Source organism: Vipera ursinii, assembly GCF_947247035.1.
Source record: "Vipera ursinii genome assembly, chromosome: 1".
Classification (NCBI taxonomy): Eukaryota; Metazoa; Chordata; class Lepidosauria; order Squamata; family Viperidae; genus Vipera; species Vipera ursinii.
In genome coordinates, this window is record NC_139512.1 from 43,576,058 (window position 1) to 43,603,347 (window position 27,290).

At 38.3% G+C, this 27,290-nt stretch overlaps 1 protein-coding gene across 3 annotated transcripts in view; it reads left to right on the forward strand.

Moving 5' to 3' along the window:
* Positions 1-12,675: 12,675 nt before the first annotated feature.
* KCNK10 (potassium two pore domain channel subfamily K member 10) overlaps positions 12,676-27,290 on the forward strand; it is a gene marked incomplete at its 5' end in the record, with an annotated part of 72,027 nt that continues 57,412 nt past the window's right edge. For all 3 annotated transcript variants that reach the window (XM_083350364.1, XM_083350365.1, XM_083350366.1), the window contains one exon: positions 12,676-12,727. In XM_083350364.1, the coding sequence (XP_083206490.1) occupies positions 12,676-12,727 (52 nt within the window). The remainder of the gene's footprint in view (positions 12,728-27,290) is intronic.

Consider the following 27,290-nt stretch of genomic DNA (forward strand, 5'->3'; position numbering starts at 1 on the left):
AAAAAGCACACATATCTTATGTGCACTTGTCTGGTGTATAAGTTTCATTGGCTAAAGTTGGCATTGCTTTTAAGAAAACTTGCTTAAAATTGTATAAGAAAGCAGTGTTGCCTGATGCTGAGGTAGATCAAATTTTTACACGTAAATCAAAAATCCTTTTCTGCATTATAAAAAACAAAAGTTTATTAATGCAGTTTGGATCTTAGACATCCCAATTTACTTGAAGGACTATTAGGAAAGGATAGAGAGGATAACAAGACGTTGGTAGAAACGTTTTTAATTTGCTAAGAAGTCTACCCACTCCTACATGCCATTCATTCTCATATGATAGTGGTGTGGTGTGAGGAGAGTTAGTTTTGATTTTGTTTCCAGCTACTACCGGTATTGCTTAACACATTTTGGTAACATGGAGATACTACAGCAATGCCTATTCATACATGAACAGACATTGCTACACTGGATGTAATGTGGTAATGGAATGTAAGAGAAGCTTGTCCCAAATTAAATTAGGAATTCCAGCTTCAATGAATTCTAGCTTCACCCTATCATGTCCCCACCCTATTTTTATCAATTCCACTGGCAAAGGAATGGAGTTTTCTTGGAATATTTTCATAGTTCTGTTGATCTGTCTGCTTGTAAATGGATATTGCTACATGCTAACCATCAGAGAATGTTCAGATTAGGATTCCTACCATATAACCACTGCTGGAGCAGGGTCTGCAAGATTGTCTAGGACACTACACATCCTCTTCACAAACTGTTTTTCTTGTTATCCTCTGGGACAGGGATCAGCAACCTGAAACAGTGAAAGAGCCACTCGGAACCGGTTCCCTCACAAAAGGAAAAGCTGGGAGCCGCAAAAAATGTGTGCGCATGTGCGTACGTGCGCGCATGCGCAGAACAGGGTTTGACTGAAGAGTGGAGCCAAGGCGAGATATGCACCTACCCTGCATATTTGAATTGATTGGTTGAACTTTTTTAGTCCCACTGCACATGGCAGAGGACTGGGAGCCGCGGGAGACAGCTGAAAGAGCCGCATGCGGCTCCGGAGCTGCGGGTTGCAGACCTGTGCTCTGGGAGGAGGTATCAAGCTTGTGAACTCTAAAGCTTCCTCTTTCGGTTATGTGTTCAAGATAGGCAGTGATTAATATTTACATGATATTTATATGCAGGGCTTTTTTTCTCATAGAACGCTCAGAACAGAGTTCCGGCACCTTTTTTGGATGGAACCTTGTAGGGTAGGCAAGGCGGGTTGTATGATGTGTGAGTTCCGGCACCTTTTTCTTTTACAAAAAAAGCACTTTATATGAAAGAGTGTAGGTTTATACATATGTTGTATATAGCATGTGTAAATGTGTGCTATATATGTGTACGCTTTTGAGAGCAAGCAACAAAATTTCATTTTTAATGTGTGCCAATGTGCCCACAATGAAAAATGACAATAAAGGTTATCTAATCCTCTGCTGGGTAGCAGTTATGCCAACATTTGGCTTGAACAGTTACTTTGCATATTATGCTGAGGTAAAATAAATGAAGAATTCTATAGAATTCAGGTGGTTTTATTGGTTCTATAATTCTAATAATGGCTTTGTCTTACTGTTATTTTAATTTACTAAGAGCAAGTTCCAGAAATGTCATAAAGTTGCTTGACGGTCCACAAATAAACAGAGGCCTAGTTTCATTCACAGTGCATTTTTAAAAAGTCTCTGATAGCATACTAAGCATTTTAACAGTATTCCAACTATTCCCTCGTTACTGGGCAACATATCTCTATTACCTAAGGAATGTACTAAGTTCTACTTTTTCCTTTCTGTCAATAGCCACCATTCATTAGAATGTCTCTTGTTGCAGAATTCTGTTTTTTCAGCAGAATGACAGCAGCTTGAATAGCAGCTTCTTTAACTCCTTTCACTTAGTTGACTCCTTTCAAAGTCAATGCACACATGCATGGAATGGCTTTTAGATTAATCTTAGTTTACTTATGGAAGAAACAAAGTTGAATGTGTTATTTATGTTATTTGCTTAAAAGCGAGCTAATGAATTCATTATAATCTTACTTTAACTATTGTACTGATACCTTTATTGTACAATGAATTAAACTGTATACTTTATTAATATGCATTCCTTCAAATAATACACAAGATCACGGAAGCCAATTATTTAACACAAAATTGACTTAACTTTTCTAATATCTGGAGATAATTATAAATTATTTGGAATAATTTGATGTCCCAGAATCTGTAAGGTGAGTTAAAACGGCAGTAATTTATTATTACTTCAGTGACTGAAATATAAAAATCTCTATTTGCCTTTGGATTTTCCATTGAAGTAGACCATTTTTCCATTTTCTTTTGCTAAATCCTGTAAGTGTATCAGAGTAGAATTAACGACATGAGAAATTTCTGCTATACTTTATTTCCATTTGAAATGCCAGGCATTAAACAACACCAGTGCTAATTAATAGCATTAGGAGAACAAATCAAGAAGTTATGAGTTTGATTTTAGTTATCCAAGCCAAAAATTTTGAGTTTATGTCTTCTGCAATATGACTCTAGCCTTATGTTCCATATGCAAAAGCTTATTTCTTAATTAACCATTAGGAAAATGTATACCCCCAAAGAATGGCTGCATGTTTTAAATGTCTTAAATCACAAAGTAATAGCCTGGATTTTTTTTACAAAAATATGGCCCTTTGTGACACTATAAATTCAATAAAGTTATGGTGTGATTTATTTGCATACCTTTGAATTTAAAAATACATTCCTCTGATTTCTCATTGCAAGTGAACACGGTCTTAATTATAGCATGTTTTGATAGATCTAGATCAGGGGTGTCAAACTGCTGGCCCACAAGCAGTCATCTGGAAGCTGCGCCCACCCCATTTCCGGCAATCGCAAAACTGTCCCGATATGTTACGCGATGTCACGTGATGTCACGAGTTTGACATGTCTGATCTAAGCGTTCTCCAAAGATAGAGGGGGGAGAACCTGTAAATACCAAAGTCATTTTGTGATACTGTAGGTACTTTGACATTAAAAAGCAAAGGCTTGCTGAACTAGAGAGAATCCATGTTGGAATGGAATGTAACCTTTCTAGGCATGCCTAGGAAATTCATTAATGAAATTATAATAAATCAAATTATAAAACAACCTCTTAGAGTGATCATATGGATATTAATGTGGCTTTGCAGATCAGTGTGTGGGGGAGAGGGGATGGTTCTACTTGTGTGGCAGGCAAGTACGGGCATGCAGAGCTTCATTTGCATAAGTAGTGGGCAGTGCTTTTTTTGTAAAAGAAAAAGGTGCCGGAACTCACACATGTCATACAACCCACCTTGCCTACCCTACAGGGTTCCATCCAAAAAAGATGCCGGAACTCCGTTCTGAGCGTTCTATGAGAAAAAAAGCCCTTGTAGTGGGCATGTGCACGTGTGGAGATGCACATGCATAGGCTTGCCCATCACTTCCATGGCCAGGTTTCGAAAGGCTCAAGGCCTGTTAGTGGGACATGGTCCAGGGGTTGGGGACCCCAGAACTATATGATGAATGCCTGTAATAGTACCTACAATCCATCTGAATACATAGGCAAATGAAAATGCTATAGCATGCTACGACTGATTAAGATAATGTGCCAAACATCAGAATGTCAATGTATGATTTATGAATAAAAGTACCAAAAGTCAGGACAAGAACTTCCATGAATGTGTGTCTATAAATGATAGATTTGGTAGTGTATCTGGGTTCAGCTGGATATATATCTGAGGATATATTGCTCTGCTCTCTGTTGCGCATGTCAGGCTCCGGGGATGGGCAATCTTTCCAGCTCCGATTCCTCATTCTTTGAGAGAGCCAGCTGCTGTTGGCAAATGCCATGGGGATCAACCTCCGGTGATTAAGCACTCAAAGTTTCCTTTGGCTGATCCAATCAGCTCTCCTGGAGTAGGATCCCGTGTCTCAGGCTCATCTGAGTCAGAGCAGGCCATGATAGTTTGTTAGGCTGAAAATTCTTTGATTTTTTTGCCAGGCTAACATAGGTCTCATAACAAAATAGCTGTGTTTGATTAACCTATGCAACCGTACGATAGACTGTTGTTTTTTGTTGTGAATGTATTCACTGGAGAAAAAGATTCTGTGAAAAGAGGGAAAACCCTTCCCCAAACCAATGGCTGGACATTGTTGTGATTCGATCCATACCCTTTTGACTTTAAAGTCTAGTTTATAGGATATCCTTTGTTACAAACTCAAACAAGACTTGGCAAAATAACTATTTTAAGGTACAGACTGAATGTAAATGCATTACGGAATTTTCTGAAATATCACACAAGCAGACTTTAGGAGAAGTCATGCTATTAGCTGTGGACATAAGATAAAGAACAGGGAATTATTCAGTGGATTGTTGCAACAAACACACCAAAATATCCACAAGCATTAAAACACCACATTCATTTTGACGTAAGTTTTTATGAATATGAACCTCCTTGACAAAAGTACATAGAGGCCCTAGAGCACGGGTCGGCAACCCATGGCTCTGGAGCCGCATGCGGCTCTTTCAGCCTCCTCCTGCGGCTCCCAGTCATCCTCTGCCATTTGCAGAGAGAAAGACAAAGACAGAGAGAGGCACTTGCACCGCCCCCCCTTTGTGTAACTCACACTGTTCTCCGAGAAGCTGACAAGCTTATTGGGTGGGGCCTCCTGCCTTTGCTGCATCTCCACAGGAAGCCGGAAGCAGCAGAAAGCAGGGCAGGAGAGCCAGCCCAATAAGAATGTGTGTCAGCTTGTCTGAGAACAGCATGAAGCCAGCTTGCCAGGCGAGCAGAAGATCAGAGGGGAGGGGAAAAGGAGGGAGAGAGAGAGGGAGAGAGAGAGAACTCATGCACAGCAGCCTCTATTTCTTTTAAATTAAACTCTTCCATCAAGTTTCCCCTCTCGTGTGCGTGTGTGTGCGTGCGAGTTTTGCAGCTCCCAGTGTTTTTTTTTCCTCTGGGAAACGGGTCCAAGTGGCTTTTTGAGTGTTTAAGGTTGCCGACCCCTGCCCTAGAGGTTTATCATAGAATGAGTCCGTTAACATTTAATAATAATTACATATTGTAGAGTTCTATAAAAGTATTCTAGGATACTCCATCTCTGATCTGCTGGTTCCAAGTTTTAGTCAGTCTATACACAAAAAAAATGTCAATCTGTTTATTTGGACTTTTTCATTCTACAATCCTTTTTGCTCAGTATTTACCTTATGAGGAGATGGGACTGAACTGCAAAAGATTGTTAAGAAGACTGCTTGTGGCTGTTGCGTGTGTGGGCACTTCACAGATACCAAACTTTACTGACACATTTCAGAAAGTAAACTTTATTTTCATTAGTCTTGATATATGTTCATAATTACCTACGCTTAAGCTGCTGGCCGAACATCAGAGCACTATACAAAAGTGGACAGAAGCATGGAGTAGCTATACCTCCCAAGATATTTCTGAGCATATTAATCCTAATAGTATACCTCCAGGATTTAATCTACCCCGACACATATGGGTGACATACAATAGAATTAGAACGACTCATGGGGTGTGTGCTGATTCTCTGTATAAATTGGGAAAGACACCTTCAGCACAATGTGATTGCGGGGTTCCCCGACAGACTATCCAACATATAGTGAGGGAATGCACTAATAGAAGATACCCAGGAGATTTTAAGGACTTCCTCTGTGTAACAACGGCAGCTACTGACTGGATCTCCAAACTCGACATTAAACTCTGAAATGTTATTTCTGTTTTCCTATTAGGTTTTATAATTGCTTCTTTTTAAAAAAAATGTTTTAACTGTTCTAACTTGTAAATATGAAGTGCTTTTAATTCTGTGTGTGACCAGCCATATGCTAAATAAATAAATAAATAAATAAATAAATAAATACATACATACATACATACATACATACATACATACCTAAATATTTGTTCACTAGCTACATAATGGCTTTATGTTAAGTAAAAGATATTCCATCCAGATATATTCTATAGAGAAACTTGAAAATTTTTGGCTCGCTAATTTGCAGTATGAAAACTATCCACAATCAATAAATACAGCTATTCAGCTGTTTCAGAACATTGGACAGCTACGTGGTTTATTCTTTGGTTACTTTGAATAATTTTCATCAACTATTTCTGCTTAAGTCATAGGAATCATAAAATTCCCTATAACCAAATCTGTAGCAACTATACATTTTCATTGTTGAATGTATCACTCAATTCTGAAGAATGAACGTCATGTTTGCATATTTAGTGAAAGCTAGTTGCCTCTTATCTGTTGACAAAATTGTGGCATGATTAAATAAGCACTTGATTACTGTCTGGTAATTTATACTACAGTGTAGTATAATTGTTAAACTGTAGAACTGGGATTAGAGAAACCCAGATTCAAGACCTCGTTGATTATGAAGCTCACTATCTGACTTTCTGTCAGTTATTTTCTCATCTCCCAACCAATTTCAGTTAGAAAGATTAGAATTAGGAGAGGCTCCTATATATGCAGCCCTGAGCACCAAGAGAATAAATAGGATATATAATATTAAATAAAAATTAACACTTTTTTCAAAGTTTCTCTCTCTCCCTCCCTCATCATGTGCAAAGTAAGGACATGTATTCTCATACATCTTCCCATAGTCTTGCATGTTGGTTTCAGAACAACTGAAGGCGGCTAGAATACCATAAAAATGTCTTTCATTGGAAAGAACATCATAGGTGAGCAATAAAAGATGAGATTTTTTTACAGAATGCCAAATTCTGTATTTGGCATTCACAAATACATTCTTGTCTGAAACCCCAAAGAACAACAGCCAGCTTGTATGAATAAAGAGGCAAGATGAGTTGTGTGGTGATAACATCTAAATTTGGTTTCATTATGTACAATGAAAATATATGCTTTATTTGTTCCAGCACACCACAGTACGCAGTTGATCTCAACCAATTAAACAGGATTAGATATGGTTGAAAAGGATACTATAAGAAAAGGGCAGAACTGCAGATTAGACTGGGAAATTGAAAAAAAAATAGTCTAGAAGAAGCTAATTTCTATCATATTAACAGGTGTTGAATGAGATTCTATTAATTCTATATTTAAATAAAATTAAAATTAACTTGGCTTAATTATATATTTAGTACCATTCTTCTTTACTATTGAAAAATTACAATTGAGTAACAAGTTTTAGAACTACCTGAAAGCCATACCTAAGAATTCTAGGGGCTATACGCAGTCCTAGGGCCACATATTATGTTCCTAAGGAGTAAACCTTGCTGAATTGAGTATTCCTGAATTATCTTGCTGGTATTAATGTAGACAGCAATTTGAATGAATTATTTTGGACTTATGCCAAATGAATAGCTGCTTTACTTCTCAAGTAGGATGCTGCTACAACCAGAAATGTCCATCTAAAAATAATAGTATAACACTTTCCATGAATATGGTGGAATCAAGGATGATTTACTAGAAATCTTTTGAGGACCCATTGCTAAATGGACCTAGTTTGGAATATTACATCCTCTGCTTAATTTAAGGAAAGGATAAGCTTGGATTCTCCTTCCAGCTGCAGTCAAAGATATGTATAGAATAGTTTGTGGCCTCTATTGTACTTAAGTGTGAAATAGCTATTAACTGAAGAAAATATCAGCTTAGAAAATGATTCAAAAGATATAAGCTTTTATTTTAATATACTCACAAATTATATAAAACATCTTAGTTGTGCATGCTGAAAGAAAACAGATAGATAATACCAAGGAGACTTGCAGAAATAAGGCAAAGGGAGAATTAGCTAATTAGTTACCCAAACAATTCAAATTAATGGTCTGCATCAGCACCTTTGGTCCTGGTTAGACTGCACTAGATAGTGATTTAGTTAGGGTTAGAGTTCAAATATTTCCCTGCAAATTTTGCGCATTACAAGTATTTCTAATACAAATTGAACAATGCCTTGCCAAACAGTAATTCATATTCAGGACGAACAACCCAGCTGTCATTAAAAAATTCAAAGCAGGCATCAGTGGTTTATGCATAAGGATGACTATATAAAGGTATATTTTTATTACCTCTTCTTGGACTTACCTAGCATATATATACAATTTATTTTGCTTCTTTTTTTCTATATGAACCAGCTATCTAGATAGCAGCGAACCAGTAATACTCTCTTTATATACATCAATCACCTTCTAAAACAACCTCATCCATGGACAAGAAGGAAATATCAGTATGGTTTAGGGAATATTTGCAAAGGTACAAGACAAACATTAAAAAATAGGAGTAAATCATCTTTAGATAGGATCTCTTTTCTATTTCCTAAAAGGTAGTTAAACAAAGACTATACCTAACAACGCTGATGGAAGGTGAAACAGAAAACATGGGTGAATGGAGAATACAATGGTGTAATCAAGGTAACAGCCAACTTATATAAAAGAGTACTATCCAGCAACATTTTATTGCAATTCCCACTTGTATACTTCGAACACTCATATGATTTGCTTTTGTGACTCCCAGTTTACATGTGCATATTCAACCTGTGTAAAGAAAGAAAACAAATCTTTGAGGCATAAATTGCAGGCAGGGCTAAGCAACTATGGAGTCTCAAAGGAACTCAAGACTGTCTCATTTTTCTGTCTGGCGAATGTATTCTCAGAAGTTTGTTGTGACTTTAGTACCAGCTGATCTCCCTTGGGGACCCCTTGGTGCCAATCTGTCTTTGACCAGAAGCTAGTCCCAGAGCGGGAGACAAAAGGCAGAATGAATAACAGTGGAAATTGGAAGGAAAAGGAGAGCAGACAAGCATTTTTACTGCTTTAAAATTCTTAATGTGTGGAAAATGTGATAGCATGATGCATTTTTGAAGGGTAAAAATTCAGATATCTACTTAATTTTTTAAATTATGTGTTCTACAAATTCTTGTTTCTACTTACTATTACTAATAAGGTTAAGGTTTATTAAATTTATATGCCACCCTTCTCCCTGAGGACTCAGGGTGGCTCACAACAATAAAAAGTTAAAAGATATAAATACAAAAATTAAAAGAGGATTAAACAATATAAGAAATAAGAACAATTTAAACCAATAAAAAAGCCAAATTTAAAAACTATGATCAGTCCAGGCCCGCTTGTTGGAATAACCAGGTCTTTAGGTCACGGCGGAAGGACCGAAGGTCAGGGGCCATCTGCAGCTCCAGGGGCAGTTCGTTCCAGAGGGTCAGTGCACCCACAGAGAAGGCTCTCCCCCTGGGGGTCGCCAGCCAGCATTGCCTGGCCGACGGCACCTTGAGGAGGCCGACTCTGTGGGAGCGGACCGGCCGATGGGAGGTTGACATTGGCAGCAGGTGGTCTCGCAAGTACCCCGGGCCTAGATTTTTGAGTTTTGTTTTCTTCCATTCAGAAATGTCAGATTCTTGGCAGACTGTCTGGGCAGGTCCATGCAGTTTTCTTGGCAAGGTTTTTCAGAAGTGATTTGCTACTGCCAGCTTCCTAGGGCTGAAAGAAAGTCACTGGCCCAAGGTCATCACAGTGGCTTTGTGCCTAAGACACAACTAGAACTCCTGGTCTCCCAGTTTGTAGCCTGATGTCTTAGCCTAAAAGATCAAACTGGCTCTCCAATAGATTTGTAAGGCCACCTAATTGTTAAAATGTAGCAAAGGCTCCCAGTCCTCAATGCTCCTCTTGAGACTTGTGTTTCCATCCCAACCAGAGTGACCTTTTGCTCACCTCATTCTTGACCTGTGCTACAAAGACAGACAAATGTGCTGCTTAAAAAAGTTGCAATTGATCAAGTATATAAAGTATACTGATTTATTTTGTTTCTTTTCTTTTCTCTTATTTTGTATATCAATATACAAAGTATATTGATAAAGTATATATTACAAAACCATTTTTGTTTTAAAAAGAGATTAAGAGAATGTGCAAATTAACCATGATAATTAATTTTGCAATGGTATGCACATTTACTTGGGCCCTACTGAATAGTCATGACATTTGCTTTCAAGTAAGTATAGGCACAGGTCTGGGCTATGCAAACATCTCAGGGGAAACTCCATTTCTGCAGCACCAATTTTCAGGCTGGCTAAAACTAAGTCCTATTTCCATATTTGACTTTACATATATATTTTTCTATTTCTGTATCTATACTTCTGTACATGAAATAATTGGGTGCTCTTTTGAAGTTTCGCATGAGTAAGGAACTCAGGAGAGTTTAATAAGCTTCATTCTTCTGATTGTTGAGCCTCACTCTTCTGTTTGTTCCCACCTTCTAACCTATGTTAGACTTCTAACAAACTATGTTAGACTTTGCACCTCCTGGCCATTTTGACTTGTTTGTTTGCGCCACCACTACAGAAAGGAGGAAAGAGTAACATAATGGCATTCATATGGACCACTGCGCCAAAATGTGTGTCTACTTTGTGGTTCAATTGTATCATTTGCCAAATTGTGTGTCTTCTTTGTGTTCAATTGTATCGTGCGAACACAGCCAATATCTGCATCAAACAATGATTCTAAAGTTCTCCACCTGTCCATCCTATGTCTCATCTTATTTTTATTTTTTCTTCTTCTTCATTATTATTATTATTATTATTATTATTATTATTATCATCAAACTTTTATTCATAAAACATGAAACTCAGTCATCTGAACACTCAAATTGACTGGCACTAATGGTTGACACGGGCTGCTGCCAGCATCCTAGGTATCAACCAGGTATCTCCTTAAAATGTAAGCAGTTCCGAGTAGCGCAGTTTTTTGTAGCTTTGCTGGAGTTATTGCAGGAAGTTGCAATTTCTTGATGTGTTTTGTAAAGTTTTTGGACGTAGTTCCTAGTGCCCCCGATGACAATGGGGATCACTGTTATGCGTTTCATCCATAATTGCGCAGTTTCGATGGCCAGGTTGCGGTATTTCGTAATTTTTTCCAGTTCTTTTTCTTTGACTCTGGCACCTCCTGGTACAGCAATATCAATCATCATCATAATAATAATAACACTCAATAATAATGCATTATTATTATTATTATTATTATTATTATTATTATTATTATTATTATTATTATTATTATTATTATTATTATTATTATTTTAATTCCATTTATATCCCGCCCTTCTCCGAAGACTCAGGGCGGCTTACAAGCTTAGCAGTAGCCTTCATTCTATGTATATGCCTGCTTATTAGGGCTTTCACACACCCCCTAAGCGGCATTATTACAAAGTCAGCTTAATTGCCCCCAACAATCTGGGTCCTCATTTTACCTACCTCGGAAGGATGGAAGGCTGAGTCAACCTTGAGCCTGGTGGGACTCGAACCTGCACTAATGGCAGGCAGCTGGTGTTACTTAAGGAGGCATTAGCCCACTGCTACTAATATTACTACTACTACTATCAACAATGTGAAACCACAGCTGCCAGTTCTTTAGCTGGTATTTGCTTCACACGCATCGAGTTTGTGCCGGAGGCCCCTCCGAGCTCTGAAGTCTGTCCCTCGTACCCTCCCCCCCCCCACCGCCGCCGCCGAAGCGGTATCGCCGCTAAGACCGCTTCTCCTACCCAGCCAAGCGCGTCTCCGCTGCAAAAACGCCTCCTAACAACACCGCAATGCAATCTCCTCCTTCAGGCGAGAAAGCGAGCCAGTAAGTAGCCAGCCACCATCAAGGCCCCCACCCCAATAATGCAATCGGAGCTCCACCCTCCTTCCCCCTTTTTTTCCTCCCAAGGAAGGCCACCGACGCTGTCCGGCCCTTCTTTGCAGCCCCCCCCCCCCTTTTCTCGGCCAACCGAGGTCCGCCCGCCGAACTCTTCCGAGAGCGGCTGGACGAAAGCCGAAGCGGCCAGTCGGTTCCTTTCTCCGCCTAGTTCGCGCCTCCTCCTCCTCCTCCTCCTCCTCCTCCCGCCGCCGCCGCCGCATCCATATAGGATGAGCTGCTGCGTCCTCCCACAAGCCATGCGGCTGCAACTCCCTTCGGCGAGCCGGTGACTTTTCCTTTTTTTCCCCCGGTTCCAAGCTCTGCCTCTCCTGGCGCGTCGCGCACGGCTCTCGAGCGAGGCTCCTCTCCGGCAACTGCGGGGTTGGCTTGGTTGGCGGGTTGGCGGAGATGAGCTTGTTCAATGCATCCTCCAGCTGTCTTAGCAGCCCCTAGCAGCCTGGCTGGCCGGCGAAGCTTGCCTGAGTGGCTGACTGGCGCGATTCCCGGGCACTCTCGGCTCTGCATCTGGCTGAACGACGCGTTCACGTGTGCGCCGCCAGCCCAATGTGTAATGCTGCAGTGGGCAACCGAGGAGCATCTGCAAAAGGACAGGGAGGACCCAGCAACTGCTCTTGGAGCCCGTATAAAACCAAGAAGCGCCTTGAATCAGCCTTCCTTCTTTCTCTCCCGGGCTATTTTTGCCCTTCTCAGTTATTCCAAAGCTCACTTTGGCATTTGCCACCGTTGCCACTTGCTCTTCAGAACTACACTCCCTTGTTCTCTCCCCTCCCCTCCCCTGCTTTCACGTGTATTTTATCTTTGCCTGGCAACCGCTACTTTATTTTTCCCTTCCTCTCTTGAAAGGCGCCGTCTTCCTTCCGACCCGAAATTAATTTGTTTGTTGGCTGCATCTCTGAGGCAGAAAAAATAATAATAATAATAACAATCGGGAATTGATTTAATCCTTCCCTTCTCCTTGTGCAAAGGAAGCAATGAAATTTCCAATCGAGACTCCAAGAAAACAGGTGAACTGGGATCCTCAAGGTTGGTGTTGCTTTTTCACTTTTTTCCAGTAAACAAACAAGTAAAATACACGCAGCGTTTCTCACTGTCGTCCGCCTTCGCAGCTGTATTTTTGCTTGTTAGTAACCCACCCATCTGATGCATGGGAGAAAAGAGGTTTGGGGGAAGGTTGTTGTTAATTGAAGCTCTGCCCTTCTCTCCCCCTTGTCTTGAAAGATGGTCAGTGTTACTACTCTCTTGGGGATTGCAGGGTGATGGGTGGGAGGCGAAGAGGGAGAAACTTGTCTAACTGAAAAAAAACCCCAAACTAAAACAGAAAACAAAAATGTGACATCACTCCCCGCCCCCAGCATATTGTTTTTAGTCTTTCTGATACAGACTTGTCTTGGGATAAAAGGTCTAGTGGGAGGGAATTTCTTTTATCTTGATGCTGGCTTCTTTGTCACCGGTAAACAGAGCAGTAGATAGACTGAGAAAAGATCCATTCTTGCTTCCTCAATGACAAACGTCTCTTGGCAGCTAGATGGGATGAAATCTGACTGCAGTGCACTCCCTTTGGGGTGCCCTGATAAATAATGCTTAGGGTAGACTAGAGGGTCAAATGCTTTTCATCCCTCTTAATGGAGTTAGGTCTCCAAGCTTGGTGGATGAGTGGGCTTAATTCTGGGCTTAAGAGGAAGTGAGGTTGTTAAAAAAAAAGTGGAGGGGTATATACATAGAAGGAGGCTGATATGCGTGCCTATCTCCTGTCTTCTGCTCTGTAAAAGCAGAAGTTGTTTTAAAACCAATGAGTTTGCACGCTTGTGCAGGCACACTCACACAAATGCTTGCTTTTAGCTTAAATGTATATTTTGGTTCTTGTTTTTTTCCCCCCTGCAGAAAGTGGTAGAAATTATCTCCATGGATGCGTAAGGATCACTTCATGATTCAGACTAGGCTGAATGTCTAGGATTTTAATCTATAAACAGCAACAGCAGATGCTAAGATGTTTGCAGTCCTAGGAAGACTGACAGATCTATGTGTTTTCTGAAGGACTGGGCTTGGCTCCCTTTTCTACCATTCCTTTCTCACCCTTTGTTTAACTTGTCAGTATGCTGAAATGGACAAAATATACAATTTTTGTGTTGTCTTCAGACATAGCAATGGATTTCATAGCAAAAGAACGGACTAATATAGATATTCCAGATACCTGAACTTGAAATAGACAAAAGAAATACATTTGCTTCTAGTTTCATAATAACTTATTTTCACCTTAAGAGATGATGAAATTGATGCTGATTCTAGCATCATTATTGGGGGGGGGGAAGGGACACAGGGTAATTTGTGTTTTCATTTGCTACTTTTGTTGTTGCAAAATAAATAAAATGAAGTATATTGTCTCTAAACACTGGTGGTGGTAGTGATATCCTCTATTCCACAAAAAAACTAATCAGTTTTGAGTAGTAGGGCTTCTCAGACTCAACAAGTGGTGGATTCCAGTTGCATTAAAAAGTTCAGATAGTAAGTAAATATTCCTATGATGGATTATTTCTCTAATGTGTGGTTGAGTCATTAACCCACATTTATGCTGATATTCTGTATTTAGTTATGAAGTAATTCCAACAAGTAAAAAATAAAATAAAAAGCAGGCCATATAAATGAAGCTCTTCTACTAAAACAAAATGCAAACAACTTTTAAGTTCCCTTTAATATAGGAGCAGGGATATTTTCACTACTTTTCTGTCAATTCACTTGAGAACTCTTTGTAAGATTTAAATGTGTCACATGAAAAGAGAACCAATTAAACAGATCTGTAGCCAGTTGTCACCAGTGATCTCAGCTATATCTGTCAGACTGTACCTTAAATAACTTCTTGAAGAAAATGTAAGAAGTAGAGGTTTTTTGTGTGTTTTGAAACCATTCATGGTGTTACCCTTAAATAACCTTGAGTTATGCCCATTGCCTTCTCCAATGGAAATTCAATGTTCTGGGTCAAATGAATGGGTCACTTCAGAGTCACAAAAATGGTTTAGACCTTGCTTCTTATACTGACAGATGCTGGACAAAACCCTTGTGGGCACCTGATTCTGGCTTGAGTTCATTGTTGATGGAGTTGCATTACAAAGCTCTGTTTCAGTTTAAGTTGATCTAATGTTCCTGCAGTGGTACAGAAGGAAAAAAAACCCTGCTTTTATTTATTTATTTTTTTAATGCACAAATGAGACATCTTTTATATGACTAGGACAATAGTTTGTTTGCAGAGAATCATTGGCGGGATAGCAGAAACAATTTTGCTTTTTTTTCTTTTTTCTGCAGCTTCTGAAAAACTGTTCTAGGCAACTGGGAGGGGGGAGAATTTATCAAAACTGTGTTGGAAGAGATGCAAGGGATCAGAAGAAGGCATTCCCCATTTTCAGTGGTAGCTTTTGTTGAATCTCACTTTCTTATCAAAATGAAGTAAATATATCATCTGTAAAAAGGACACTGGATTTAACCCTGAAATGAGAAAAAAGTTTAAACATTTAGTACAAACTTATGCTGACTTTTTTTTCCTAATGATAATACTTGGATTACTGGCCCTAGGCTTAATCTTAGACTTGAAATCAATATGATATAAGTCCTAATTAACTACAGTGGGTTTGTTCTACATATGGATATATTAGGGTCCAATCCTATGTACTTTCAGTATGATATATTGACAATAGCATACATTTAGTTTTGAAAATGGTTTCATAATTGGAGTCATAATTTTTCAATCTAATTAATGTGTACTTAAAACCTCAAACTTCACAAATCATTTGAATGTGAGCAATTGCATGAGTTTTCTTAAAGTAAGAATATTGAGTTTCTGATTTTAAAAATGTACCAAATTGGTTTATTTGTCTATGTTCAGTGCATTTATGGGATAATAAATCATATCAGATACATTGGGATAACATTAAATATAATTACCATCTGTTAATCTGATTTGGTATCCCTCAATAGATGGAACAATGCAAGTCATATTGCATTTCTGATATGATGTTAAAATACCCAATTACATGAATAACTGAATGTTAATGGTTTTATGGACTCAACTACTTTAGTTTTTTGACTGTGTGTTATGAACTTTCTTCAAGATGCAGTTAGATGTGTCTAATTCTCCGGGTGGATTCTGATTACTGTGTTTTAATATGGCAAATCATAGGCTGTTTGATACATCCACAAAATGTTTAAGATATTTTAAATTTTAAGGTTCAATAATTGTGAGACATATTATACTGAAACTTATATTTAAATTAATTATTAGCTGTTTCATTATTTGTCCAGAAACATATATAAATGGAATGTGATATCCATGAAATGTAATCATTCAGCTTTTATTGAGTTCCAGAATGGATATGTATTTATTTCTAAAATTTATATAACTGCTCATCTCACAAAAAGTGACTTTTTGTATATATTGAGTAATAAATCTGTGTTTGCCTCAGTGTAATTGGGAATGGCCCTCCAGGCATGACATATAAAATATTTGCTGATGACAGTTACATTTTTACACAATTGACATGAATAGAAATAGGGATGTTACAAGGTAAGAAAGCGAAAATTCTTAATCAAGTGACAGAAATGTAAAGAAAAATATTTTTCTAAGTTTAATTTCAGAATTCTCAATCCCTGATTTGATGTTTTGGATTTCTGTAAAAGGTTATGGTTGTATATCCTGAGAATATAAGATATATATGGTTGCTATGGCAACACTAGTTATTTGTTGGGGAGAACGAGTCTTCAGCCTTAAAAAAAAGTTATTGGGATTGAAACACCTGTCTACTTATTCACCAGCAGAACCAAGTACAGTAGTTCATTATTGTATATTTCCTTTTGTTTTGGGGAAGCCGTATGATTGGACTGGATATGCATTCATCTATAAAGCATTAACATTTTCACAGAAAACTAGTTTATGAAAGAAAGGCCCATACAACCTTATGTCCTATTGAACACAGTGACAATAACACCAGCTACATGCATCAGAATGAAAGAAACTGCCTTAAACTAGATCTGGTCATTGGTTCAGGAAAGCTCGCTCCAGAAGATTTTTGTTATTCTGCCTGGAGATGTCACAGAATTACATCAGACTCTGAGAAGACAGACATAGTGCAGCTGGTCTAGTGAATTACTGCAAGAGAAGTTATGTGAACTAGAAAGCAACATCACATTCACTAGCATCCAACCCCACCCCCTTTCCTGGTAGAATCATGCCCAATTGTGGCAGGAACATGGTTATAGTGTTAGTGATATTTTCTCTTTTCCCACCATAATTAATTAATACTCTCAAGTTACAGTTGCATTTGCTAGAAATCACCTCAAAACTAACCTATTTTCATTAACCTCTCCTTACATCCAAGGAAGCTTATTAAAAACCTAATCAGAATGCCCACACGAGATAAAGATACTGTAGGATAACAAATAGGGCACGTTTGAAAAAGTGGAGGGCTGTGGTAGTGCTCAGTTAGGAGCTGATACACATCTAATGAACAGGATTTGAACAGCTTCTGAGTGGAGAAGATATAGACTTGTGTACCACATAGGAGCTTCACAATGGATACCTCTGGGGCATAGTGAACAATGTTTAACAGCAGCATGGTTTGGGAAACAGACTTTTTCTTTGCAGTGATTCCTCCATCAACAATAATAAGCAAGCCAAGTCATGCTATCAAACATCAAAAACATCTGCCAAGTTACCCATCTTCTTTATATGGCTATCCAACCTCCTTTATATGGCTGTCCCATCTTCTTTACATAGAAAAATATCATCTGAAATGGAATCGCTGCTCAACATTTTCTGAATATACAGTCAAGATATTGCAATGGAGTTTGGACTGGACCAAATGCATCACACTCAACATCAGCAGGGGGAAAATTGTGAAAATTGAGGGAATCAAGACGTCCTATGAAAATAACATCAAGAGCCTTGATGAAGAAGATCACTACAAATCCGTGGGCATCCTTCAAGCTGACAACATCAAGCACACTGATGTCAAAAAGAATGTTAGTAAATACTTAACAAGAGTGAAGATCACTGAGTGGTAGAAATACAGTCAAGGTGATTAACAACTGGAGAATTAGATATATAGCTGGAAAAATGGACTTGACTCAAGTTGAATTAGAAACCCTGGATAGGAAGACCAGAAAAATAATGACAATCGTATTCTTCATCCATGCAGCGATCTTGACAGAATCCATTTATCAAGGATCATAGGTGACTGGAATGCTGCATGTACATAAGACAATCAAATAAGAAAAAAGGCCATTGGAAGAACAACTAAGGGTAGTGAAGTCGATGCATTGAAGCTACAAAGGTTTATTGAATACCAGAGGGACAAAACTGGCCTACAGAAAAGACCAGTTGAAGAATAGAAAAGAGGCATGGCAGGGCAAAGTATTACATGGTCAGTACATTAAAAAAAACCCTATCAAGCAGCAAGATCTCACAATGGCTAAGAGTAGAAAAGCTGAAGAAACAGACAGTGGGCTAATTCTGGCTGCACAAGACTAAGCCTTAAGAACAAATGCATATAAAGCTAGAATTGAGATGATATCAACAGACAGCAAATGGCATCTCTGCAGAGAAACTGAAGAAACAATAGTTAGCTGCAACAAGAAGATCACACAGGCTGACTATAAACAATGGCATGATAAAGTAACAACAATGGTACACTAAAATATCTTCAAGAAATGCCATGGTCTGCAAGCAAGAACTGGTGGGACGACAAAATAATAAAAAATGAAGCTAAAGTGCTTCTAAACAGACAAGCATCTGCCACACAATACCCCAGACTTAATAATTGTTCCTAAGAAAGACAAAAGTATTTGTTTACTGGACATTACAATGCCCAGGGACAGCAGAATAAAAGAGAAAGAACTGGAGAAAATCACAAAATGCAAAGCCCTGCAAATAGAAGTAGAACAATTGTGGCAAAAGGAAAGCAAAAATAATAACAATAGTAATAAACATCTTGGGTGCAATTCCAAAACATTTGTTACACCTTCAGCATTGACAATCCACAACTGTTGTTGAGATGATAAATGTATCCCTTTACATGGCCACCATGTTTGGATTTGAATAATCCATACTGGGCACTAATTTTTAACCAATCTCATATAGTATCTGAAATGTATATTGTTTACTTTGTTTCCACAAAGAAGGACAAGAAAGTGGGATATTGTACATATTTGAAAAAGAGCAGAATTGTTATGAATTGGAAGATACACTATCACACAGTCATTTTCTTTTATACATATGCACATGTTGTTCGGTATTACATTTCACTGTCATGTGCAATGTAATATTCTTAATTTAGTTTTAGAGTTCTAAAACTAAACCTTGAACAGATCCCTCAGAAATCAGGTATGCCTGATTGTGGGCAATAGTAAGCAACCTAGCAGACCTTCAAAATTACTCAACCACATCGGTTTAGCCTGAGGATTGTATTATAGGGTGTTCAATATGAGCTGTGTGCCCTTAATAATGTCAGGTCCAGCATAATAAGCAAGGCAACCTGAAAAAATGCCCAGGATACCATTATGGTCAGTGAGATTGCTGGCGATCTCAGTGTCAGAGTTCTTCACTTTTTTCCCTTCATGACTCATTACTCGTAAGGTAATTCCAGATCTCAAGTATTTGTTGCCATACCGAAAGAAGCAGTCCAATTTTTAAATTTTTATTTTGTTACTCATGAGGTCTTAGGTCACAGAAATAAATGAGAGAAATTACAGATTGACCATGTCGCAATAACCATGCATCTATTGTTTATCAAGAATTCATGGTGACCTCCCTCCTTACTGGCAATTCTACTTTTGTGGGTAGAAATTGAAGTATAGAATTGGGGATGGGTGCTAAGCAAGACCCCTTTGTAATCTGAGTAAAGGACCAACTGGTTCAATTGCCATAGATATTACTGCCTTCTATAAAATCTTCTATTTATTTTCTGCAATTGGGAACATGTTTTGCCCTCTTGCCTCTTCTGTAGCAGTGAGGCTAAGAGATAAATCCCAAAATGTTCATATGTCTGGGGTCTGTATGGACTGGAGCAATTTCTTGCAAACAGTCAATCAAGTTGGTGTGTTAGCTTTTTTAAGTTGAACAATTGCTCAGCATTCCCTTACTTGAAATTTCTCTCTGTATACAAATTGTGAATAACTCCATCAAGTTGCCTATTTATTAATCACAGGTTTGGACATTATTCTGTTCTATCAATCCCTTGTCTACAATTGGATAAAAGCAAAGTTTGGAGGAGGCAATCTTGAAAGAAAAAAAAAGTGTTGTCATGGAGCAACAAGTGGCATTACTATAGTGATGCAACCCCATAGGACTGTTCTATGCCAAAGGTATAAAATACTGTGATGTATGGGAGCTGTGTAGAACTCATATCTCAGAAGAAATGACTCAGACATCATCTCTTCTGGGAAGTAATCAGCAAACTGCAATTTTTATAAAGAGATATCCAAAATACTGTTTACAAGTGCTATTTGCTAATTTCCCTCTAACATTTCTTGAAGACTTCCAATGCTATTCCAGTAAGCTGCAGTATGTTTTCCATGAGGAGGGCTCATAAATGTTTCCTTAGATTAATTTGTAAGAAGGTCTCAAGAACTATCTTTCCAAACTTGCTTTCCCCAATTCCAGCTAAGCTGAGTCCAAAATGTCCCAAATTCCAAATAAGGATAGTCATTTGCGTAGGGTCGTAGTCACAACCTATTTGGAAAGTGCTAGTTTGGGGAAAGCCCTTATAAATTATTTTTTTTTAAAGAAAAGCAATTAGAAAGAAAAGAAACCTACCAACTTCATTCACTTGTTGTTTGAATTAGCAAAGTTTCATTGTCATTGCTATGGTGGATGCAGTAATTATAGCTGCATTTAATTAGCTTATAAAAGGTTGTGAGGTATTCTTACTGCAGGGACTGGCATCTGCAGCCCCCAGTATAAACGAGTTGTTGCACAAAAGTCGTGTTCTTGAAACCAAAATCTTATGGAAGCTGGTTGTTGTACGTGCTAAACTGTTTGTTCTCTTGCGTGGAGCAGCGGAATCGGATTCACTGAATGGCTGCAAAATATGTTCCCTGATGGCTTGTGCTGATGTAGAAAAAGTGTAGAACTACTTGGCAAGCAACACATCTATAACTGGCCCTACTTTATTCAGATTTCAAGAAGCTATAGCTCAGCTTATTTAACATTGTTGCTCTGTGGACGTGAACTGGCAGAAGCTATGACACCAGTATCAATACAGGAAAAGAACAAAACTCTCTACTGAAAGGTCTCTTCAAAGGGAAAGGAGAAAAAAAACCACACCTCTGTTTGAGACCAGGTATTTTTTTGAAGATTATGACATTGTGAGGATATTTAAGATTCATATACAGGGTGTGGATCTTGGTTTGCATTTGAACAACTCAGTTCTTTCCAGTTTTGAAAATGCTGGAAACATAAAGGGATATGAATCATCATAACCATCAACCAACAATCGTCAAATATTAACCATCATCTTGTATGGTGCCTGACACTCAGTTTGGATGTTGGAATATCAGACCTTGATTTGTGTCTTTATAAAGCAATTTTGCGATTCCAAAAAATGCAAATACTCATTTTGAAATGTCAAAAATTGAAGAAGAATACAAAGTGTAGGCTTTGGTTTATCTAAAGTATGTTTGGTTGAACAATTTGCTTAACAAGTAGGCTGTACTGAACTTTGGATTTAGCTCCCTAAATGCATGAGAGCATAAATGTATCCTCTGTCAGCAACTCGTTAATGCAGCCATGCCTTTTCCAGGGATTAAATAGCTGCTTTAAAGAGTTGGAGGCTTCAGTTTAAAGTACCTTTTCTAAATTTATTCTGGAGCATTACACAGCTTTATTAAATAATTACAAACTGACCAGGGAAATGAAATTGATTTTAAGATTATTATTATTAGATTTATATGATGCCTTTATTTTGTAGAATTCAAGGTGGTGCACATAACGATCTTGCTTCATGTATAAATTTGCTTTGCAATGAAAATTTCACTTGGTGACTAATAAGACCATTGTAGATTCTAGCATATGATGTTTTTTTTCTCAGGATTGTAAATCTAGAATTAGATTAGCAGTCATGAACTGGATGGTATGTTCTTCCCCCTCTTGACAGGCCAAGTTATAAACTTTAACCTAAATGCTAGTATGCATTTAATGTAACACGTGGTTGGCCTACAGCCATTCATATAGCATTGATATATTGTAGTATTGGAAAAGCCTTAGAATCTGGAGAACAGCAAGTTCACATAATGCTGATGTTATCATTTCTTCCTGAATTCTATGCAGCGCTTGTTCCTGTGTTCACCCAGCAGCATTTTAGATTTTCTGAAAGTGCTCTCCAGGGTGCTGTAGTCTTTCTCTAGGCTGGCGGGACCTGCTGGCTCAGTAAAGTGCAGTAGAAAAAAAAAGGGAGAAAGAGGAGCAGTTCCTGCTTCAGCATGCAGACGTTTAGTAGCAATTTGTGCTATGATGTAAAGTCTGCCCTTGTAGCTTTCTCCCATTCGTTGCTCTCTCAAGTGACTCTTGTAAAATGTTCACCTGAGTTTTACCACATATTCTTCATAGTACTTGCAGTAAGGATATTTGAGGGTCTCCCCCCCTCTCCAGTTATCCCTGACCATCCTGCAAGTTCTCAGGTGCTTGACATGCTCCATGTTATGTTGTTGTTAGCTGCGAAGTCGTGTCCGACCCATCGCGACCCTATGGACAACATTCCTCCAGGCCTTCCTGTCCTCTACCATCTTCTGGAGTCCATTTAAGCTCATGCCTACTGCTTCAGTGACTCCATCCAGCCACCTCATTCTCTGTCGTCCCCTTCTTCTATTGCCCTCGATCTTTCCCAGCATTAGGCTCTTCTCCAGTGAGTCCTTCCTTCTCATTAGGTGGCCAAAGTATTTGAGTTTTAGCTTCAGGATCTGGCCTTCTAAAGAGCAGTCAGGGTTGATCTCCTCGAGGACTGACCGGTTTGATCGCCTTGCAGTCCAAGGGACTCGCAGGAGTCTTCTCCAGCACCATAGTTCAAAGGCCTCAATTCTTTGGCGCTCAGCCTTTCTTATGGTCCAACTTTCACTGCCATACATTGCAACTGGGAAGACCATAGCCTTGACTATACGTACTTTTGTTGACAGGGTGATGTCTCTGCTTTTTAGTGTGCTGTCTAGATTTGCCATGGCTTTCCTCCCCAGGAGCAAGCATCTTTTAATTTCTTGGCTACAGTCCCCATCTGCAGTGATCTTGGAACCCAGGAAAATAAAATCTGTCACTACCTCCATTTCTTCCCCATCTATTTGCCAGGAATTGAGAGGGCTCCATGTTATGTTGTCACTTAAACAGTGTCATCTGATGGGACTGCAAAGTGTGCCTTCTCTACTGCAGTGCGAGTGCAATTTCCAACTTCCCCCCTCCCACGATCTGGCTGGTCCCAAGTGTGCCATTAGCCTTTTAAGACAGTACTGGGCTAGGAAGACATATGAATCCATGGTCGGTGTGTGTGTGTGTGTGTGATGTCACGTCATGTTTTATTCCCAATGTGGTATACTGGATTTAATTTTTTTTATTGTTGCATTTATTTTATCTCTGCTAGCCATCCCGAGTTGCTCTGCAAGTGGGTGGCCATATAAATTGAAGGAAGGAAGGAATATTGCTGCAGTTGTCCTTGGCAACTCATTGTTACACATTTTGTTATGACATATTTGTGGAGAACTCTTAATCTGAGTGCTTTCAGAATTTAAAAAAATAATTATGTCACCCATTATAAAAAATACTATTTCTGGATTGCAGGAGGATATTGTTGACCAATGTGTTATAGGCAGAGCTAGAAGAAATGATAGAAATGGCTAGTTAAGGGAACAATTTCCTGTTCGATTATTTTTTTATTTATTAAATTTGTTTGCCCATGTCGCTGCAAGGGGACTCTCTTACTTGCATTTGAATCTGAATTAGAGCATTTCTGACAAGTGTTTGTCCTCCATTGATAGAACATCCATTGGTACCTGGTTCCAATTTGTTCTTATAAAGTTTTTGCTAACATTAAATTGGTAGCAAAATCTGTCCTTCTATTAGTGAAAGCATTGTTCTCTATTTGTTCTCTATTTCTCTGTATATTGAGAGAAGACAGGTCATTGACTTTCTTTTGTATGACACTTATTCAGCTATTTAAAGTTTGCCATTAAATTTTCTTAGGTTGTTTTTTTATTAAGGCTAAATTTTTCTCTTTGTAGGACTTAAATGTTCTGTTTGTTGATTATCCTTGCTGATCTTCTCTGAAACTGTTTCAGTTTATCCGAATAAATTATAAAATTGGGAATTTGACATAGTTTTCGAGGACAGGTCTGATAAGTATAGTATAGGGTTTCTTTTTTTATTTTCCCCAGAAAACCTGATTAAAATACAAGGGGGAGACAATTAGATAATATTTTTAGAAGAGCAAACACTAATAAAGAGCTTTGATGAGAATTTTGTAATCTATTCATCAACTATCATTTTTCCACCATGAAATTCAATACTGTATTTGATCACCTTTCTAAGTCCTTATTTAACCTGTTTTGCTTAATTTCACAGAAGCTATTGCATCTTTGCTGTGATTCTAAATTTGTGCAGCTCTTTATTGTTGATTTGTCCTTTAGAAATACATTTCCTATTTAGAAATACATTTTATGAATTTTATGAATTCTATCTCCAGAAACATGTTTTCAGAAAACTAGTATTAATAGCACTATGTTATATATATATATATAACACAGGAAATAAAGATTTGTCCCATGTTTGGGGCCTAGCAAGGTAATCTAAAAATAGTTAACAAGCATTTGACATATATCTCCCCTTGCTTCTCAGCTAACAAAGCGAGAGAGATCCTGTGGCTTAGAGGTGAAAACAACTGCCTAATGTGCAATCAGCCCAGGTTCGAATCTCAGAAGGGTATGGCTGACTGATGAAAACTAATAAGTTTGAAATGCATATCAGTCTCCCTTAATTCTTTGTTAGCAATTTAAAATTTACACAAATATGAGCTGTCACCGGTGTGACTACTGCCTGTCGATGGCCTTCAGGTTAGGCTGACACAGGAAATAAAGATTTGTCCCATGTTTGGGGCCTAGCAAGGTAATCTAAAAATAGTTAACAAGCATTTGACATATATCTCCCCTTGCTTCTCAGCTAACAAAGCGAGAGAGATCCTGTGGCTTAGAGGTGAAAACAACTGCCTAATGTGCAATCAGCCCAGGTTCGAATCTCAGAAGGGTATGGCTGACTGATGAAAACTAATAAGTTTGAAATGCATATCAGTCTCCCTTAATTCTTTGTTAGCAATTTAAAATTTACACAAATATGAGCTGTCACCGGTGTGACTACTGCCTGTCGATGGCCTTCAGGTTAGGCTGACACAGGAAATAAAGATTTGTCCCATGTTTGGGGCCTAGCAAGGTAATCTAAAAATAGTTAACAAGCATTTGACATATATCTCCCCTTGCTTCTCAGCTAACAAAGCGAGAGAGATCCTGTGGCTTAGAGGTGAAAACAACTGCCTAATGTGCAATCAGCCCAGGTTCGAATCTCAGAAGGGTATGGCTGACTGATGAAAACTAATAAGTTTGAAATGCATATCAGTCTCCCTTAATTCTTTGTTAGCAATTTAAAATTTACACAAATATGAGCTGTCACCGGTGTGACTACTGCCTGTCGATGGCCTTCAGGTTAGGCTGACACAGGAAATAAAGATTTGTCCCATGTTTGGGGCCTAGCAAGGTAATCTAAAAATAGTTAACAAGCATTTGACATATATCTCCCCTTGCTTCTCAGCTAACAAAGCGAGAGAGATCCTGTGGCTTAGAGGTGAAAACAACTGCCTAATGTGCAATCAGCCCAGGTTCGAATCTCAGAAGGGTATGGCTGACTGATGAAAACTAATAAGTTTGAAATGCATATCAGTCTCCCTTAATTCTTTGTTAGCAATTTAAAATTTACACAAATATGAGCTGTCACCGGTGTGACTACTGCCTGTCGATGGCCTTCAGGTTAGGCTGACACAGGAAATAAAGATTTGTCCCATGTTTGGGGCCTAGCAAGGTAATCTAAAAATAGTTAACAAGCATTTGACATATATATATATATATATATATGTGTGTGTGTGTGTGTGTGTGTGTGTGTGTGTGTGTGTGTGTTTAAAATCATTTTTCTCTACATATTGTGTATAGATACAGCTGATTGATTAGTAATGAACTTTGAAAGAATCACTAATAAAACAACTTGCTTCTAATGGGCAAATATAGCTAAGCATGTAAGGAGTTACCCTAACAACCATATATTCTGTATGGATGACATGGAGTCACAATTTAATGATTATTTGGTATAATCACTCTATTCTCTGCACCTTTAGGCCTATTGCGTACCAGCTGTTTTGTGCTGGAAGGGTATCAGCTTCATGTCCCATTTGTGCATTTACTGAGACATTTGAGTAGCTGCTTTTGGCAATGGACAGATGGAAGAGATGTTTTTTCTAAAAAAATTCTGGCTCCTCTTGGATTCTCATGTAATTGGGAGTGTTCTACTGAAGACCAGAATAGATCTAAAATCTAAACTAGATTAAAAAGATTAAAGGCTGGAACATGCATATGCATTATTTGGTCTCTTCTAATTTGAGTATCTCCATTGAGACTGGTGATGATTTTGATCCAGACTGAGTGGTATGAAAGTTCTGTCAGTAATGCTTATTTTCTTATGCATGATACTTCACAATTCAGACAGATATGTAGTCATGAGTCACCCAGTGTTTCTTTCTGATGCAATGTCTGTCTGTCTGTCTCCTTGCTTACTGTTAAGCATTGGATTACTGTTTTCCATAAAAACAGTGAAAAAAATCTGCAAAATAGGGTTTTTAAAGCTAATTAGAACCTGTTTTAGTCCAAGAAATATTAATTACTGGAGTTTCAATTATAGTAATTTCAGCTTTCAAAAAATTAAACAAAAGGTGTGTTCTGAGACACTAGATGATAATGTACAGAAATAGTTCTTTGTTTTAATGTGGCAATTTAGCATACTCATCTGAAATAACTCTTGACTCGTGTGACATTTAAGCTTTGTTGCCACATGGATTCTTGACTCTAAAGAGGAGAATCATACAACAAAAAGTATCTTTGTTACATGATTCTATCCAGACTTGATACTTTCTTTTAAGGAATGAAAGTGATTGTTTTGAAAAGATAAAATTATTAGGAAGTACTTAGTTAGCTGTAGAGTCACTGAATATATTCAGGAAAAAAATAGCTAAATAAATGGATAGACAAAGGAGGCCCTGTCATAATAGTTAAACCGTTATTTTGAATTTTTGGTATTCAGATCTAATGGAAAAGTTATTTTTCTCCTCTTCCCATGCTTTGGATACTTTGCATCCTGTCCTCATTTAGTGACCACAATGTCTTCTTTAAATTAGAAGAAAAAGGGTTACTGAGTGAACATGTGACAAAGAAAGAACGAGAAAATGGCACTGCAAAGATCGCTGGTTGCTGCCATCTCATTCAGATAAATTTTCTCACAGTATCCTATGCATGACCCATTTTTCTTTTTTAT